General features: G+C 42.0%; 1 protein-coding gene across 1 annotated transcript in view; it reads right to left on the bottom strand.

The window, feature by feature from the left end:
- The window catches only part of RFTN1 (raftlin, lipid raft linker 1), a 307,136-nt gene that overhangs the window by 37,785 nt on the left and 250,003 nt on the right, over positions 1 to 19,348 (bottom strand). Inside the window, exon 8 of the mRNA XM_006846631.1 lies at positions 14,659 to 14,774. Within this exon, the coding sequence (XP_006846694.1) occupies positions 14,659 to 14,774 (116 nt within the window). The remainder of the gene's footprint in view (positions 1 to 14,658; positions 14,775 to 19,348) is intronic.

Genomic DNA, 19,348 nt, shown 5'->3' with positions numbered 1-19,348 from the left:
ATTATAATCAATGTAATGAAACAAGGTATATAATTTGTTGAATGTAAAACTGATGATGTGCCCGGTAAACTTTCACTCAATCCACAATAAAAACCTTAAATTAAAAAAACAAAACAAAACTCATACAGATTATTCTCCCAATCTTCTAATCTCAAATACACTGAGAAGATCTAGAGACCAAGTCCTTCTTATCACATTGAGGGTTGTGCCCTACAAGGAATGTACTGAAGCATACTATTTTTTAAAAGATGTATTGGTTACACAATTCTGCAACTGTGACGTATCCTTCCCCTTCCTCTGTAGTCAGGCTGTAAATTCAGAGCCGTTGGTCGCCTCCAGCATGGGACACCTGTCTCTCCCACCTCAGCTCTACAAGGCTCCTGGTGATTTAGGGCCTTCTGCCACCCCTCAGGAAGCTTAGCAACAAAGAGAAATTATTTAAGGGTGTGGAAAGGCTAGGGGGTAGGCATTCATTTTTAATGACTCATTCCCTTAAGTTACAGGGAATCAATTCTTCCTGCCTGAATTTCCTCAATTCATCACATCCTCACAGTGATACATACAGTAGTAACTAAATATTTATTTGTTGAATCAAATTTTTAAAAGGCCTAACTTATTCATATAACTAAATTTTGTACATGAGGTAAAATATGGGTGTCTCAGAGAACAGTGCAGTTGTGTTTACGGAAGCAGAAATGCAGAGTTAAAAGTCAAATTCTTCCTTTGGCTGTCCTATTATCTGAGCTATCACCAAGTTTAGTCTTCTTTAAAATATCTCTAAGAGTGTCCCCTACCTTTCTAATCCCAATCGATGGCAAATATTATTGGCCGTTCACTGCCCCAGCCCCTTTTCTAGCTAACTCAGTTCCCCGGCCCTTATAACCATGACCCTGGGCAGTGACATGAGTCTGTGATGATAGGCACTCAGGAAAACTCTACCTGGGGGTTTTGCAAAAGGTTTTACTTGCTAATAATATGGAATATGTGGTAAAAAAAAAAAAAAAAATGATGCTGTACTAGGCAGATGCCATCATGTTTGCATAAGACTCCAGGGACTGTCACATCCAGTTTGTGATGAGAATCATCAGAGGGACCTGGCAGACACAGAGGACCAGAGAGCAGAATGGTGACGGCCCCTAGATCCTGATGACGGCTTTAAGCCACCGAAAGAGCTAACTCTGCAACCATACTTCCTCCAGACGTCCTGCTCAGTGAGATGACAAGAAAAAATCCCTTCATGCAGCTGTCTGTTGCTGATCCTAGAAAGCACCCTGACTTATACTACTCATGACCACCACCCTATTCTCACACCTTGCAACCTGGCTTCCAGGCTTCTATCTGCTTCCTCTCACCAACCCATCTCTCTAAACACATATCACTTTAGGGGCAATATCCAAATATACGGCTTCCTGTCTCAGTCCCTTCAACCTACTGCAATGAGCCCAGTTTCGCTTATCTGACAAGGTCCTCTCCAAACTTTCCATATTCAGACAAACTGTCAAGCATACGCTAAAAGGAATCATTGCAGATCTATGACTCTCTCTATGCCTATATACTCACTCATAGCCATGGAAGGAACTGCCTCTTGAAATGGGGACCACGGGACTGACCGTTGGGTGTGGGGAAGGAAGGACATTCGCCTTTCTTTCTATATACTTGGATACTGTTTGTCCCACTGTAGTGGCTTTCATGTTGCTGTGATGCTGGAAGTTATGCCACTGGCATTTTGAATGCTGGCAGGGTCACCCATGGTAGACAGATTTCAGCTGAGCTACTACTATGTTAGACTCAGAAGAAGGAGAGGAAACCTTAAGAATAGCAATGAAACACTGTCAGATAGCACCAGATTATTGCATACCGGAACATGATGAACAACACCAGAATATTGTCAGATATGGTACCAGAAAATGAGCCCCTCAGGTTGGAAGGCACTCAAAATACAACTGGGAGAAGAACCACCTTCTCAAAGCAGAGTTAGTTGTCCTTGTTGATTTGGGACCTTCATTTGCTGAAAGGGCACAACTCAAAATGAGGAGAAACAGCTGTAAACATCCATTAATAATTAGAACATGAAACTTACAAAGTATGAATCTTGGAAAATTGGAAGCTGTCAAAAATGAAATGGAAGACATAAACATCAATATCCTAGGCATGAGTGAGCTGGAATGGACTGGTATTGGCCACTTTGAATCTATCACATAGCTTACTATGCCAGCAATGACAGATTGAGGAGGAATGGCATTGCATTCATCATAAAAAAAGAATGTTTCAAGATCTATCTTGAAGTATAATGCTGTCTGAATAGGTTAATATCCATAAGCCTACAAGGAAGACCAGTTAATACCACTATTACTCAAATTTATGCACCAACTACTAAAGCCAGTGCAGGAGAAAGATGAGGCTTTCTGCTCTGGTAAAGATTTACAGCCTCAGAAACTCTGTACAGGGTCACTATGAGTCGGAACTGACGCCACGGCACATAACAACAATTAAAGCCAGTGATGATGAAATTGAAGAATTCTACCAGCTTCTTCAGTCTGAAATTGAACAAACATGCAATCAAGATGTATTCATAATTACTGGTGATTTTAATACAAAGGTTGGGAGAAAAGAGGAAGGATCAGAAGTAGGAAAATATGGCCTTGGTGATAGAAATGATGCTGGAGAACGCATGATAGAATTCTGCAAGACCAATGACTTCTTCATTGCACATACCTTTGTAAAACAACATGAAAGATGATTAAACACATGAACATCACCAGACAATGTACACAGAAATGAAACTGACTACATCTGTGGCAAGAGATAGTAGCTTTGTTTAGTCATTGTTTTAAATGTGATTTCTTTCCTATCATTTTGGAAACAAATTTGTTGTCCTCTGTGAAGCTTCTTGACAAACAGCACCAGAGGCCTTTGCAGAGACAAGAAGGAAAAAGGATTTCAACATTTCAAGGGAAACTTCACTATGGCACGGTGACCAGAAATACTCCTAAGGAAAGTTGTGGGTAACTAAGGAATCCAGTTGAGATTGATGAGTGTGATTTACAAGTGCAGAAGGGAGGAGGAGGTACCTGACCCTACAAGGATGTTGACAAGTGAGGCAAATCTAAAAAAGGAAGAACAAGGTTCAGCCTAAAATGAAGTGAGATGTTGAGAATTATGTATTTACTTGCATACACACATATTTTTAAGTTAAGCTCAAAACAAGAAATTGAACAAGAAAAAGATTTGTACAAGACAATAATGGAATTATTCAACTCCTATTTTATTTCTTGCTCTATTAGGAGACAAACATAACCAAAGTCTTAAAGAAGGGTATGGTGAGATTTACTTAGTTTTCTTTTCAAAAAATGACTTTTTGAATAACCAAGTAATATGAACATTTTTTTTTTTACATAAAAATTTTAAAAATTACAGAAAAAGCTACCTTCTTTCCTTCTGGCTTTTCTATCCAAGGTCTTCTTAATTCCCACCAAGTGACTGGGCAGGAGCATGCAAATAGCTGTACAGGACTTTAAGGCTGGGATTGGATAGTTTTGCCAACCATCTAGGTTTAAAAGGAGCCATCTCAGAAGGAGGGATGGGTGATCCCAGGATCATCAAGAAGGAAGAGCATGTGTGGAGTGTGACATCCCTAACTAGAAAAGCAGTGAGAGCAGAGGCAAAGGCAGAGATGGTGACATGGAGAAACAGAGCAGCTGTGGGCTCTAGGCCCATGCACTGAGTAAAGCCAAGTGCCTATGGACAGGAGACTGACTTGCAGTATGTGCCCTTTGAGCATTCACAGACTGGCTAAAAGAGCTTTGTTAACAGTTGGCTGAGCAGGACAGAGGCCAAGGGGCCACATGTTTGAGGCTGAGGACCAGAGTGAGGCACATCTGCAGTAGGCACGAAGAAGCATTCCTGATTGGATAACTTCTGCATCGTCAGTTGTTTTCTGATCTTAAAGTAACCTGTTCACTTCCCTAATAAGCCCCATAGTTGTGAGTATTGTTGCGAGTTCTGTGTGGCCATTGTAGTGGATGGTTAAAGCCAGATGTGAAGCAGAAGGTGCTGTGGGAGAGATGATTGGTGTCAGATTAGGTACAGAAGATTGTAGGGCAGAGGAATGTCTGACATCCACTTGATAGAAATCAGCCTTGGGCTGATTTTGAGTTTGATTCCCTTCCACCTTGTGAAGCCAGTGGAAGTCAGACATGGGCCCCAATATGATTTTTGCACCTCTGTTATCACGTTGATGTGTTTTTTACAGGCCCTTTTTTGCGCAAAAATATACCCAAAGAAATATCATTTTGTGAACTACTTTTCACTGTTAGTGAGTTCATATTGTTTGTATCATTCTGCAACTTGATTATTTCACCTAACCTTAACCAGTCTCTCCTCCCATGTTGTTGTTGTTAAGTGCTGAGGAGTCACTTCTGACTCATAGTGACCCTGTATAGGGCTTCTGAGGAGTGGCCGGTGAGTTTGAACTGCTGACCTTGTGGTTCAAACCGATCTTGACGTTGGATGCTTATCCTACAGCACCACACCAAGACTCCTTCCATGTTAGTACACCCATAATAAGTATAGGATGTACCATCATTGATTTAGCCATTTGTCTTCTAACAGACATGTTGGTTGTTTTTTCTTATCCATTTTCTTCTGCTATTTCTAATAATGCTAAAATAATATTTTTATGGATGCCTTTCTATGATAAATGCATTTGTTTGTCTACAAGAGGTGGACATGAGATACAGAATTGCTGAGTTGTTATTGCCACTGAGTCGCTTCCAAGTCACAGCGACTCTATATAGGGTTTCCAAGGAGCTGCTGGTGGTTTTGAACCCTGACCTTGTAGTTAGCAGTCTCGTGCTTATTCTACAGTGCCACACCAGGACTCTGAGTCATTGCTGTTGTTGTTACTAAGTACCATCGAGTTGGCTGTAACTCACAGCAACCCTGTAGAGGAATGTCAAGGATTGGCTAGTAGGTTTGAACTGCTGACCTGTGGCCAGTAGGCTAATGGGTATTTTACAACTTTAATAGATGTTGGCAACTCACACCACAAAAATTTAAATGAACTCAAGGCTTGATGAACTATATATTAGAAAAAAGGCTCTCAGCTGTACCATTTAGCATACTGGTACATCACTATCAAAGAAGAGATGGAATACAAGGTCATTGGTACCAGTAAAAGTGAAAGTAGGCTTCTCTGGGTACTAATAGGAAACTATTCAGTGCTTGACTACTGACCAAAAGGCTGGCAGTTTGAATCCACCCTAAGGCACTCTGGAAAACAGGACTGGCAATTTGCCTCAGTAAGGACCCAGCCTTGAAAGTTCTATGGAGCAGTTCCATCTGCACACATGGAGTCACCATGAGGTGGAACCTATAACACTTAATAACAGCAACAACAAAAGAGGAAACGTACTGAGAGATCTACTAGAATAGATTTAAGATTATCTTGACCACTTTATAGGCCCCATCTGTGCTGTGATTTACTCTGGACAAGGAAATGGATGGAGTTACAGCCTGGGAAACTTTTGTGTCTTATTCCCTAGTCCTTTCAAGAGAGTGGTCATTTGGGGGAACATCATCTATAGCACGAGAAAAGGCAGAGGACTGCTGTCTTTGGCACAGAAGACTATGATCTCAGAACCAAACAAATTATCTTGGAAAAACTGTGGCAATGAGAGAACTGCCAGATGGTCTAAAAAGAACAAATATTGGCTCTCTTGTCAGAGCAGAAGGTGGTGAATTCTAGATACCATAGAAATTGATGCTACCCCTGGCCAAGTCCTAGAGTGAGTTGTTAAAGATATGGTTGGGAGCCCTTGGGGAAAGATTTTTAGAAATCTGTGAAAACTCATGAAGAACAAGTGTGACCTAATGTTTGGACAGGTTATGGGACAGGGAAATGGGAGGTATGCAGCTTATAAAGTCTTTCATGACTCCTGTAGATCAGGAATGGGGAACCTCTTTAGTGCCAAAATTTATAACATCATTCACAGGCCAAATACAATTATCAACTTAAAAATCAGCCTGCTATTATTTGGTCATTTAACTAACTTGTCCCTAATGTGATGGGTAGAACTGTGGTTGCCTTGACAGGGCCAGACCAAATGATTTTGAAGGCCATATACAGCGTGCGGGCTGGACGTTCCCCACCCCTGCTTAGATGGTGAAATATAAGGTATTTCACCTTATATAAGGTGAAATATAAGATATTAGGACCATTAGAAACCACTGAAAAAAGATTCGGGTTATGGTTAAGACTGTAGGAAAGATTCTTCCAGCATACCCATGAACCCTGTCTTTGCTTCAGTTTGTTTGATTATGGGATTGGGACAAGAGGCACCCTAAATAGGTTGTAAGTAGACAGAGCTGGGGTGATCCTTCTAAATGGAGCAATAACATAATGATGATCAAAAAGTCACAACAGGCTGGAAGAAAGGGCAAAAAATAGGATGGGATGCAATGGGGGGAAATTCAGCAAGAGGCTGGATACACAGACAATGGAGAAGCACAACCTACACAGCACCTCATGTGCTGCAATGGATAGCCCCAAAGGCAATTCAATCTCCAGTCATATTTGCAGAGGTCCAAGTCCATGATTTTTGCAAACAGTCCTGGCAGGCAGTGGACACTCTCCAGGATGGCCATACATTCCCACTAACTGGAATCAACATCAAGGGACACGCTTATGTGTTCTCAGACCTATTGAGGTCAGTTAAACCCATTATAATTACATATCTGAATTTAAGTTCTTTATACTAATCAACTGTATGTGTAAATCAAAAGGGTTGCTTCTAAGAAAACAAAGTTGAATGCACTGAAGACACTTGACAAAGGAGAGTCGCTTAAAATAACAACTGTGGCTGAATTCGATGTGGGGGAAGAAATGACAACACTGGCAATAAACTCATCAAAACAAAATGATTCTGTAGTCAGATTCCTTTGCTTTACTTCAAAGAAACGGATGCTGGAAACTGTAGATGGCTCACTTTGAGCTTGGCTTATTCAAGAAAGATGAAGTGGAACTCTAATCAGTAGATCTCCTACTCTAAAAGATTGGCAAATGGGTGTGATTTACATATTTTACATTAAAATGATACGTATAAGATATGAATGTGGTTTTCTTTGGTTCTCTATTTTAATGGATTTTTCAAATAACTCACGAGCCACCATACCAACTGCATAAAAGCTAAGTGCTTTTATTCCTGTTTTATGTTCAGTGCTGGCACTAAAATTCTCAAGAAGACTGATGAGCAAAAATGAAGTTCAGAGAGAGGGACCAAGAGAAGACTCTAGACCACCATGGTGAGTTTAACAATACTGAATGTCTCAAGATGCTTTCCAGGTGACCCTGAGGGTATGGAGGATGCACAGACTTGAGAGAGGAAGAGGTCTATATCCTACCTCTCTATCTTGGTCCTTCAGTATAGTTGGATCTTTGCAAAGAATTGTCATTTCTGCTCACACTCTAGATTGTAAACCTGAAGTTCTTGTTAAGTGCTGTTGAGTTGGTTCTGACTCCTTGTGATCCTGTATACGGTTTCCAAGGAGAAGCTGGTAGATTTGAATTGTGGACCTTGTGGCTCAAACCGACCTTGTGGTCCAGAGCATTAACCTGCTGCACAACAATCAAATACCTATCCTAAATGCCTTATGAGTGGAGTTTTCTCCTACTCACAACTGTCTTTAATTTTAGGCTGTGGACTTACAACTGAGAGAACAAAATTCTTTGCATTTGACACAAAGGCTTTCCCTAGTCCAGCTTCCTCTTTGCTTTTGGAATAAGATGAAGGTACGAGGGAATGGGTCTACCTCGTTGGCGATACCAGGTGAAGGATAAAAACAAGTGGTATTTATTGGGTGCTTACTATATGCCAGCACTGCATTTCAAGTGCTTTAATATATTATCTTCTTAAATTCTCATCAATTCTGAGAGGTTGTTGCCAATATCCCCATTTAAACGCCCCCCAAAAACAGAGAAATGAAGAGGAGTGGTTTCCTTTTCAGACACATAAGTACTCAGCTGGGAACTGTACAGTCAGGATGTATATCCAGGCCCAATTCCAGAATCTCTGTTCCCTTTCCAATATGATGCACCGCTGCAGAGCTGCGAAGAGCTGGGTAGGTGTGCTGGTGAAAATGTGGGTGTGGGTAGATGTAGGGTGTATAGAGAAGAAAGTCAGGAAGAGGTGGCTGCATCAGAAGAGGAGTAAAGAGGGAAGAAAGGGACAGATCCAGTCTTCATTGTGAAAAAGGAGAAAAAAATGTGTGACCAGAGCACAAGAGGTCATGCATTGGAAGGACAGTGTTTTCCAGAAAAGCGGGGTCACCCAGAAGCCAAAAGAGATCTGCCCAGGGCTAAAACAGGAAAGACCTGTGCGGAAACCAAAAGGGTGGGGAAAGTAGGAAGTAGCAGGTCTCAAGGGTAGAAGGTGAGGGAGCTGGACACACAACCACACAACCTGGAAAGGGTGTGCAGAGGCAGGGCTGAAGTGAGGGTTTCACAGGGAGCCTTGTCAACGAGCTGGGCTGTGTGGGCGACACGGCCATCTATACTTGGTTTGTCCAGGGCAGGGGCTCTTAAAGTGTAGTCCCAGGACCACTACCAGCAGCAGTATTAACTGAAAATGTGTCAGAAATGCCAATCCTGGTGCCCCATCCCAGACCCAGTGAATTAAGAAACTCTGGGAATAGGACCAGGGTATCTGTATTTTAAAAAATTTTTATGGAGTCCTGGTGTGGCGTTATGGGACTAAAAGGCTGGTTTGAACTGCAAGGTCGGTGGTTCAAACTCACCAGTTGCTCCTATATAGGGTAGCTGTGGGTCATAACAGACTCAACAGCACTTCATACATACACACACACACACACACACACACACACACACACACTCCCCTTCTTGTACATTGCCCTCCCCTTCCTATTTACTGCCCTCCCCATCACTTGAGCTATCATGCGTCTCTCCCCTAACCTGCAAGTTACTGTTCCCTTCCTCCCACCCCTGGTCACCATCAAAGAATTATTCTTTCAGTACGGAAATCTTTCCTTAAGCTTTTACAATAATGATCTTATACAATATTTGTCCTTTTGTGCCTAATTTCACTCAGCATTATGTCCTCAAGTTTCATCCGTGTTATGAGGTGGTTGCTGCTTCATCTTTATTCTTCAGGGGAACATAGTATTCTGTTGTGTGTATATTCCAAAGTTTGCTTATCCACTCTTCCAATATTGGGCACGCACTCAGGCTGTCTCCATCTTTTTGTTATTGTGAATAGTGCTTCTATGAACATTGTTGTGTATATTATCTGCTCATGTTATGACTCGTATTTCTTGTGGATATATACCAAGTAGAGGAATTGCTGGATCATAATGTATTTCTATTTCCAACTTTCTGAGGAAGTGCCATGCTGTTTTCCAGAGTGGCTGAACCATTTTACATTCACCAGCAATGTAGGAGGGACCCAGATGCCGGCGAGAATTTATTGTCCCTCTGCTTTTTTGAACTTCCATGTTACTGCTGATGTGAAATGACATCTCATTGTTGGTTTAATTTGCATCTCTATAGCCTTGGAAATGCTATGCAGTGTCACTCTGAGTCTGTACCAACTCCACAGTACATAACCACCACCACCACCACCACCACCACCACCACCAATGGCTAATGATCATGAACATTTCTTCATATGTTCTTTTGGCTGCCTTAATGTCTTCCTTGAAGTGTCTGTTCACGTCTGTGCCCATTTTTAAATTGGGTTATTTATCTTTTTCTTGTAGCGGTGTTGTGGTTGTGGTAATGGTGGTATGCCGGGGAGTTGGTTTCGTTCATAGTGACCCTGAATAGGGTTTCTGAGGCTGTAAATCATTATGGGAGCAGAAAGCCTCATCATTCTCCTACAAAGTGGCTGGTAGTTTCGAAGTACTGACCTTGAGATTAGTAGTCTGACTCGTAACTAGTACATTACCAGAGCTCCTTAGACGTATTGTGGTTCCTATAAATTTGAGAGATTAGTCCCTTGTCTGATATGCCATTGTAAAAACAAATTTCCCAATCTGTGGGTTCCCTTTTGATTCTTTTGGTGAAATCTTGTGATGCACATAAATTTTAATTTTTAGTATGTCCCAGTCATCTAGTTTGTCTTCTATTGTTTGTGTGGTTTTTACCATGTTTGATAGTGTATCTATGACATGTGTTAGAGCCCTTAAGTTTGTCCCTGTTTTTTCATTGATGATCTTTATAGTTCTGGGATTTACATTTAGAATTTTAATCCATGTTGAGTTAGTTTTTGTATATGGTGTGAGATATGGGTCCTGTTTTATTCTTTTGAAAATCAATTCCTAGTTTTGCCAGCACCATTTGTTGAAGAGACTATCTCTTTCCCATTTAATGTATTTGGGCCATTAGTCAAAGATCAATTGACTTTATGTGGATGGATTTACTTCTGGGTTTTCAATTCTGTTCCATTGATTTATTATGTATCCTCCCATTGGAGCATCTGTATTTTGAAAAATTCTCCAAGTGATTTTCATACAGCCTCAATTTTGAGAAATACAGCCCTATCCTTGGGCAGAACCAAAAGGTTCCATCTTCAGTCTTCAGTCTGATTCAGGAAGCACTGATTGGGGTATCCCCAGACCAAGAAACTCACAATGGAGGGAGGAAAGTAGGTAAATAACAGTGTCAGAAAACAATAAGAGCCAGAGAGGCTTAGGCACAGAGGATGATGGGAATCAGAGAAATGGTTCTTAACCATGAAGGATTCAGAAAGGCTGCCTGGGGGAGGTGACCTATGAGCTGACTTGAAGACTTCTTGTGTCGACTACAAAAATGAAAAGTAGCCCATTAACCTACAGGTACAGTCTACCCAGACAGCTTTTTCTCTTTTTGCTCTAGGGAGGTGCCTGTTTCCCATGTGCGAAACCTGGGGATACTCCAGAGACAGCAGAGGGAAGTACACATCTGCAGACTTGTGTAGGGAATGTCGGTGACCCGTAGCATCAAAACCATCAAATGAGTTGTCATCACTGTCATGAAAACTAAGAAAGTCTGCTTTGTCTAATTGCATACTAGTCACTGCTGCATATCACAAGGTTGAAACCTGATGAAATAAAGGCCAATTCAGTGTTGTGCTAATAGATACTTAACAACCATCCCTCCAGGAGGGAAAACACGGATTTCTTCTGTGCCAATTTCCATGGTGCAAACACCCATGGCCGATTTCAAATGACCAACCTGACAACCTAAATAGGGAATTGGGAAGAGATGCACGGGATCAGCCCTAGTAAGCTGGTGCAAGTGAGCCCAGCACACCACTGGGCCTGTCATAGGTCTCTAACACCTATTTTATTGGCAAGAATTCCTGGGGAGAAGCCAAAACAGTATTCTTGAGGGTGATAAGTATCCCCAAACTAATACTACCAAATAGACTAATGCATAAAAATAAGAGGTCAAGAGGACGAAACATCTGAGAGAGAAAGTAAGAAAGAATGAGTGAGAAGTGGGGGAGAGTAGGCAGAAGAAGGGAAGGAAGAAAGAAACCAACAACTCCAATGGAAACCCATCTATAAACCCAGGAAAACTTTATGATCATGCATACAATGTTAATCTTTCCTGACCTAACTTCTTAACCCATCAGATGGTTCAACACCCCCAACTGTTCCATGGGGGAGAAAGAAGATGCAGTCTGCTCCCATAAAGATTTATAGTCTTGGAGATCCTAAGTAGCAGTTCTACTCTGCCTTTTGCATTGTTATGAACTGGAATTGACAAGATATCAGTGGATTTGGTTTGGTTTTGTATTTAAAGAAAAATGGTGTCCTTATTTTACTTTTTAGCTTCATCTCCCTCCCACAAGCATTTTGTCAGGGTCACTTCAAAGGCATAGACCACTGAGATACTTTCCCCTTCACCTTTTTCATCATAAAGGTCTCTGGGTTGGCAATGCAAATCCACCCAGAGGTGCCGTGGAAGAAAGACCTGGTGATCTACTTCTACAAAGATTCCCCAAACCCTTTGCCATCAAGTTGATTCTGACTCATAGTGACCAGGTAGGAAGGATAGGAACTGTCCTGTAAGGTTTCCAGGACTGTGATCTTTTTGGAAGAACGCTGCTTCATCTTTTCCCCACAGTTGGTGGGTTTGAACCACTGATATTTTGGTTAACAGCTAAGCACTTAACCACGTGTCACCATGGCTCCATTATAGAAGATGGGCTATTTGAAAACATAAAACAAAAAAAAATTGTCATCAAGTCACTTATGACTCATAGTGACCCTGTGCAGGGAAGAGTAGAAGGGCCCAACAAGGTTTACAAGCCTGTAATCTTTACAGAAGCAGACTGCCACATCTTTCTCCCACAGAGCAGTTGGTGAGTTAAAATCATCAACCTTTCAGACAGTTCTGTCAGCAGTCGAGTGCTTAACCACTGTGCCACCAGGATGCCTCTCCATAAAGATTTCTGTTGTTGTTGTAAAGTGCCATTGAGTCCTTTCTGACTCATAGAGACACTGTATAGGGTTTCTGAGGAGTGGCTGGTGAGTCTGAACCACTGGACCTGTGGTTCAAACCGACCTTCCAATCCAGTGCTTATCTTACAGCAACACACCAGGACTCAACACAGATTACAGCCACGAAAACCCTAAGGGCACAGTTCTCTTCTGTAACACACGGGGTCCCCATGAGTCAGAATCAACTTGACAGCAACAGGTTCGGGCTTTCTGTTTATTTTGTCACAATCTCAGACTCTGGCGAAAGGACACCTATACAGTTGACGTGCAGACTCTTGAAATTCAGTGTGCATCAGAAATGGCCAGAGGGATTGTTAAAACACACATTCCTGGGCTCCACCCTTGAGAGGTCTGGGGTGAGGCCTGAGAATCAGCATTTCTAACAAGTTTCCCATTATGAGACTTTGAAAATCACTTGTTAGAATACTGGATAGCTACCATCAAGTCATTTTTCTTGAGGAAAACTCCATGCTTTCCCTCAACAGCCACTTTAAGGTGCAGACAGTAAAGGATTTTACACGGTCCACTTGGCCTGACCATCACTTCTGTACCTGCTTATGTTTTTGGGTGCAGCCGTACATCACCTGTTTTTATTACAGAGCAGACTGAATACTGGAGCATGTAGGCTGCTCAGCGTCACATATGGCCTGTGTTAATAAGGCCCTTTCAGTTCACACCCAGCCCCTGGGATCCCACTCCATCTTGTGTGAAGGGTGCTGCTTACATTTCAGAAAATTGAAGACCCCCAGGGTCACTATGAGTCATGTTGGACTCTGCATTTTAGACCGAGCCTCATGCCTTTCTTTGCACCCTTATTTCCAGTGAGAGGCATAAAGGCTTAGGAGGACCACTGGCACCAAGGTCACCTAGGAGTAACTGGTGGAGCGGATCTCCAACTCTGAGCATCTGATTCTTTACTTTTCTTACTACATATGCCTGCAGGGCTCCTGGTCCCTGCATGAACTTCCCTGCATGCTGTGTTTTCTGAATTCCTGTTGGAGATAACGGCAGTTTTCTGAGTTCTCCATTGCTGTCACACTTATAAGTAGTTACTTCCATCACTTCTCAGAAGCAGGCAGGCCCCAACAGCCCTCCTCCTCACTCTTGGAGCTAGGAACTGCTGCACCTTGAAAAGCTGGGTAACAGTGCCCTGGGCACTGACAGCCCCCCTCACCAGGAGCATTTGGGCTGCCGTTGTGAAGACCACAGGGTGTGGTGAGCACCGGCTGTCTGGTGGGTCCCAACACCCCACCCTCTTCATAAAGGCTGCATCAACATCTGTTTTCCTTTGGCACCTAAAATATTATTGGCAGAGGCCCCTTCAAAGTGATGCCAACCCTGTGCTCTCCCCAGGCCCATGCAAAAGCAATCAGAAATCAGTCCTCCATGTCCAAACAGCTTCTCCTTCTACACCCCAGAAGTGGTGTGTCCTAAAATACACAGTTAGCAAAGTGCCTTTCAACTCACACACTCCAGTGAATCAGAAATACATAAATCAGTGGATCATGGTTTGAGGAATTCCTTCATTAATCACAAGCTGATGGCCTCATGGGTCAACATTTCTCAAATGCATCCTTTAGTACTTACTGAGTAACCTCAGGCTGGGGACTTAACCGCTCTGTGCCTCAGTTTCCTCATCGATCCAACAGGGTAAGCACAGGACTTCTTACTTCAAAGGTTTATTGTAGAAATTAGATGAGCTCATGTGGAGAAATTTCTTTTAAGCATGCAGAGGGAGCCACAGGGTCTGGTGCCAATAGTGATGCTGCTCTTACTATTACGGAGGCCAGGAATGATATGTTTGCCTCGTTTATATCACGTAGCGTTTACTTTATCAGCAAAGGAATACAAATGGAAAGCCTTCCCACTCCACGGTATGATGCAAACACAAAGGCACACACGCAACATGCTTTTACTATGGAAACAGAAAAGCGGGGCCTAACCTCCTACCTGAGGCTGGGGAAGAAGAGGCATGGAGAACTAAAGTGGTGTGTATGTATGTATGTATGTATGTGTGTATGTGTGTGACGGACCCAGGTCAAACTCCCTTTCACAAGAAAGCCCCAGCTGAGCAACAGCCCCCTAGTCAGATTTAGCAAGCCGATAAAACAATCATTGCCCAGACAAAAGCAGGGCCACTGCCAACTCCATACTTACTTCCAGAACTGTCCATTGTTCGACAACAATAGCATCATAGCCCTGTATGGTTTTGCTATCTTCTGTGGAAACAGCTTCAAAGATGAATACTCCATCTGTCAAACCATGTAAGGAATCTGTGGAGAAAAAAAAAAAAAAAAGGACGGGGGATGAGGGGGGCTCTGTAAACCGTCTGTGGCAGAAGCCCTTACAAGCAGCAGAAATTTTCACTGCATTCATTAATAATCCCAATCAGAACATCTTTTCAGCATGTTAATTAAAGAAGGCACACACAGCCATGGAGTCTAGCCCCATCAGAATGAATGAGACTAATTTACCTCGCAGTTTTGAATAATATCCTTGATTTTATGAGCCCAAATTTCATTGTTAGCAATCACCATTTGATTTCACGCGTTTACCTTCCTTTTCATGCTCCAACGTCAGCATGCACTGGGGAGATCTTATTCAGGGTAAAGCAGAGTCATTTAGAGACAGTTTTTAGAAGAAAACTATATTTAGGTGAGACTTATTTATTTTTTTTTTTTGAGAGGGGATAGATATAACATTAGATTTGAGCTTGTCAGATGCATGCTAGATGCCTTGATGCTTGGGAGTCTGGAGGGTGTGGGCCGCTGTATAGACAACACTGCAGGCAACGCTTGTCAAGAGGTGGCATTTAGGGAGGGGAAATTTTATCAAACGATTTACCACTGAAAATGCTTCCTCTAGTCAAAGTCACAGGTTCCAAGTTCTGAACAATTTAACAAATGTATGTTAAACACAAAGCATGATTCAAGAACCATCTAGACAGTGAATGTGAAAAATATAGATAGATAGAACAGGGTCCCTGCCTTTCTTTTGTTGTGACTACTTAATGCCCTGTTGTTGTTGTTGTTCAGTGCCATCAAGTCGGTTCCAACCCATAGTGACCTTTTATAGAGTTTCTAAGGGGTGGCTGGTGAGCTTGAAGCATCGATCTTGCAGTTCAATCTGCAATCTGGCATATTGTACTAACCCACAGCACCACATCAGGACTCCATTTAATGCCCTAGATCCATTTAAATAAGAGGCAGTTGGAAAGAGGACTGGATTTAGAGAAGTTGATTTGAGCCCATGCTCTGTCTCAAAAGGGACATCGTGACCGTTTTCAGTGGCTTGATTGCTTGTCTGTGAAATGGGGCTGTGGAAAGCATTTGGATTTGGTTCCATGAATCACAGCTCAATCATACAAAGCATGTTTAAAGAATATACTATTTTTGTTTTAAAAGCATAATTGACATAATATAACCTGCTTTTCGCAGGGTGGGAAGACAAAGTTAGAAACTTCTATGAAACACACTGGAGCTCCTAGGATGGCCAGGATTTCCCAGAAGCCACAAAGGGAAAACTGACATATGTGAATATAGAACAGTCTTTAGCTTCTGTCTGTTAACAGACCCCAAACAAAGTGAAAAGGCAATCAATAAAATGAGAGCAATGCTTTCAACAATAAAAAAAGATTAAGCTGAACATTTTTTATATATAAAGAGCTTTTATAAATCAGTAATTAAAATTACTAAACACGATTAGAAATGGGCATAGAATAGGAATTAACTAGCAATTAATGCCCTTTCTCTCACACACAGACAAACATACACATGCACCTTCAAGATAGCCAGTCAACATATGAAAAAAATACTTTTTTTGCCTATCAAATTGGCAAGTTTTGAAAAGAAAATGCTCACTGCTGGTCAGGATATGGTGATCTGGGATAGTTAAAAATGTATAAGGGAATTTTAACAGCATAATCTTTCTAGACAGAAATTTGACAATATGTTAAGAATCTGAAACATTAAAGCCCATCCTCTCTGACCCAGAAATCTACCTCATGTTAGTTTATTTTGAGATAGTAGTCACTCACGGAAGGAGCTCTGGTAACGTAGTGGTTATGAATCAGACTGTAAACCTCAAGGTCAGCAGTTCAAAGCTACCAGCTGTTCTGCAGGAGAAAGATGAGGCTTTCTGCTGCCGTAAAGATTTACAGCTTCGGAAATCCTGTACAGAGTTGCTATAGGTTGGTTCCGACTCCACGGCACAAAACCACCTTCACCAGTCACTCATGGATCTCTGGTGGTGTAATGAGTTACGAGTTGGGCTGTTCACCACGTGGCTAGCAGTTGGAATTTACCAGCCGCTCCATTGGAGAAAGATGAGGCTTTCTGCTCCTGTAGAGACTCATTACCTCAGAAACACTATACAGGGGTGCTATGAGTTGGAACCAACTCAGTGGCACTTGACAACAACAATGAAATCATCCATGTCATCAAATATTTATCTGCAAGCATTATTCATATGAGTACTAAGAAGTACGAAAGATCTAAAAGCTCAACAATTCAAATATTCAATGAGGGAAAACCAGTTAAACACATCAGGAGATTTCAAAAAAATTAAGTATTATGTTCTCCCTAAAGTATCATGGGAATTTAATGATACAAGAAAGTGTTTTAGATACAATATTTTGAAGAAAAGAGCAAAACATAAAATTATAGCATGAGCAGTATAAAAAACTTCTCTGTTAGTAAGGGTTACACAAACCAACCCTAGGAAATACACAAAGTGCTAGCAGCAGTTATGAGTGGTAGAATTAAGTATATTCTGATTTTTACTTTTTATCCTTTTACAAGGCTAATATAATAAAGGTATAATACAAATAAACAGACAACACAAATGAAAAGGAATCTCCTTTTTCTCTCCGCTGCAGAGCTTTTAAAGGCAGAACTAGAATCAAAGAGTTTTAGAAACTATGAGGAAAAAAATTTAGTACAATATAAATGTGAGAGAATTAAAAAAAAATGTGGAAAAAATTCCATAATCTGTCTTGTTGCTGTTATTGTTAAGTGTTTTCAAGCTGGTTCCAACTTATAGCGGTCCTGCATACGGTTTCTGAGGAGCTGCTGGTGAATTTGAACCGCGAACCTTGCAGTTCAAACCAACCTTGCTATCCAGTGCATTATCTCCTAGCTAAAAGTGAAAGACGGGCACTCAGAAGAGAGAGTGCCTCATTACTGGAAGCATTCAAGCTCACAATGAAAAAGCCTTCAGCCCTAATTCATCCCAGCACTTACCAGTTACCAATTATCAGTTGCTATCAAGTCAACTCTGACACATGGTGACCCCATGGGTGTCAGAGTAGAACTGCGCTCCATCGGGTTTTCAACTGCTGACTTTTTTGGGAGTTGATGATCACCAGACCTTTCTTCTGAGGTGCCTCTGGGTGAACCTGAACCTTCAACCTTTCTGTCAGTAGCTGACCATGTTAAGCATTCATACTTTCCAAAGACTCCTTCCCAGCTACTGGGTTCCTGTTATGTGACAGGCATTCCTATGATCACTGTAGACATAGCAGGAGGTAAGACAAAGTCTTTGCTCCCATTGACCTCAGCTTACATAGAGGAAGACCGAAAATAACAGGTCAGAAGTAATAAATGCTATAAACACATACATTGGGCCAAGGGGAGAGAAGATGGCCATTTTATTGTTGTTAAGTGCCGTCAAGTTGGTTTTAACCCCTAGCAGCAGGTGGTTTGAATTACCAACCCTGTTCACAGTCCAGTGCTTATCCTACAGTGCCACAGTAGGACTTATTTTTGAAAGGGTGTTAAGGGTAGTTCCCTCCATTTTAAGTAGAGTAATGAATGAAGTAAGCAAATAAGCCACAAGTGTTAAGTGCTGTAGTGTCGGTTCGGATTCATTGTGACCCTGTATAGGGTTCTGAGGAGCAGCTGGTGAGATGAAACTGCTGACCCTGCGGTTCAAACTGACCTTGCAGTCCAGTGCTTATCCTACCAGGCCTCAGTGGGTTTTGAATATTCCCAGCAGAGGAGACAAGCTGAATAGAAAGACGGAGTAAATGAGGGCAGCCAAGGAGCCAATAAGCAGCAGAATCAGAGAAGAAAGTCAAGGCTAAGATGACTGGTGGGGGGAGATCAGCTGACAAGGGCTTGTTCATGAGACTTGCTTTGGTCAATGGGATGCTAGCAGGTGTGATGTAAGCAGAGCCTTGAAATGTATTCTTGTAGTTCAACTCCATTTCTTGTGACTCTGCCACCAATTTGAGGCCATACTTGGCCAGGTGGTTCCAGGAAAATATGGAAAGAACTGCCCCAACAGAGCCAAGTTTAGACCCGCTGACTTACTACACACAAACAAGCCCAGGTAAGATCAGCAAAGCTGCCCCAGCCAACCTGCCAATGTCACTAGACTAAATGATTACTGATTTAAGCCAGCTGGTTATAGAGTGGCTTGTTACACAACATTGTTGTTACAACTGATACAACACCTGACTGAGTCGTACGAAACAAGAGGCCAGTCCACTTCGCCTGTCTTAAGGATGTTGTTGTTGTTGTTAAGTGCCGTCGAGTCGGTTCCGACCCATAGCGACCCTGTACAGGGTTTCCGAGGGTGTAAATCTTTACGGGAGTAGAAAGCCTCATCTTTCTCCCGCGGAGCGGCTGGTAGTTTCGAACCGCTGACCTTAAGGTTCACAGCCCGATTCGTAACCACTAGGCTACCATATTCCTGGTTATTCTCGAATGATAAAGAGACCTTCCTATGGCTGTGAAGATAACACCTGAAGCACATCAGCTTTATCCTGGTATCATCACCGCCTGATAATACTACATTTCAGCTAAGTCCCCTGTAGGCAATGCTTCAAGTTCTTGTTCCTGTTCTA

The sequence above is a fragment of the Chrysochloris asiatica genome, unplaced genomic scaffold, assembly GCF_000296735.1.
Source record: "Chrysochloris asiatica unplaced genomic scaffold, ChrAsi1.0 scaffold00028, whole genome shotgun sequence".
Taxonomy (NCBI): domain Eukaryota; kingdom Metazoa; phylum Chordata; class Mammalia; order Afrosoricida; family Chrysochloridae; genus Chrysochloris; species Chrysochloris asiatica.
Note: the sequence above shows the minus strand (reverse complement) of the source record. Positions and strands in the feature narration are given on the sequence as shown.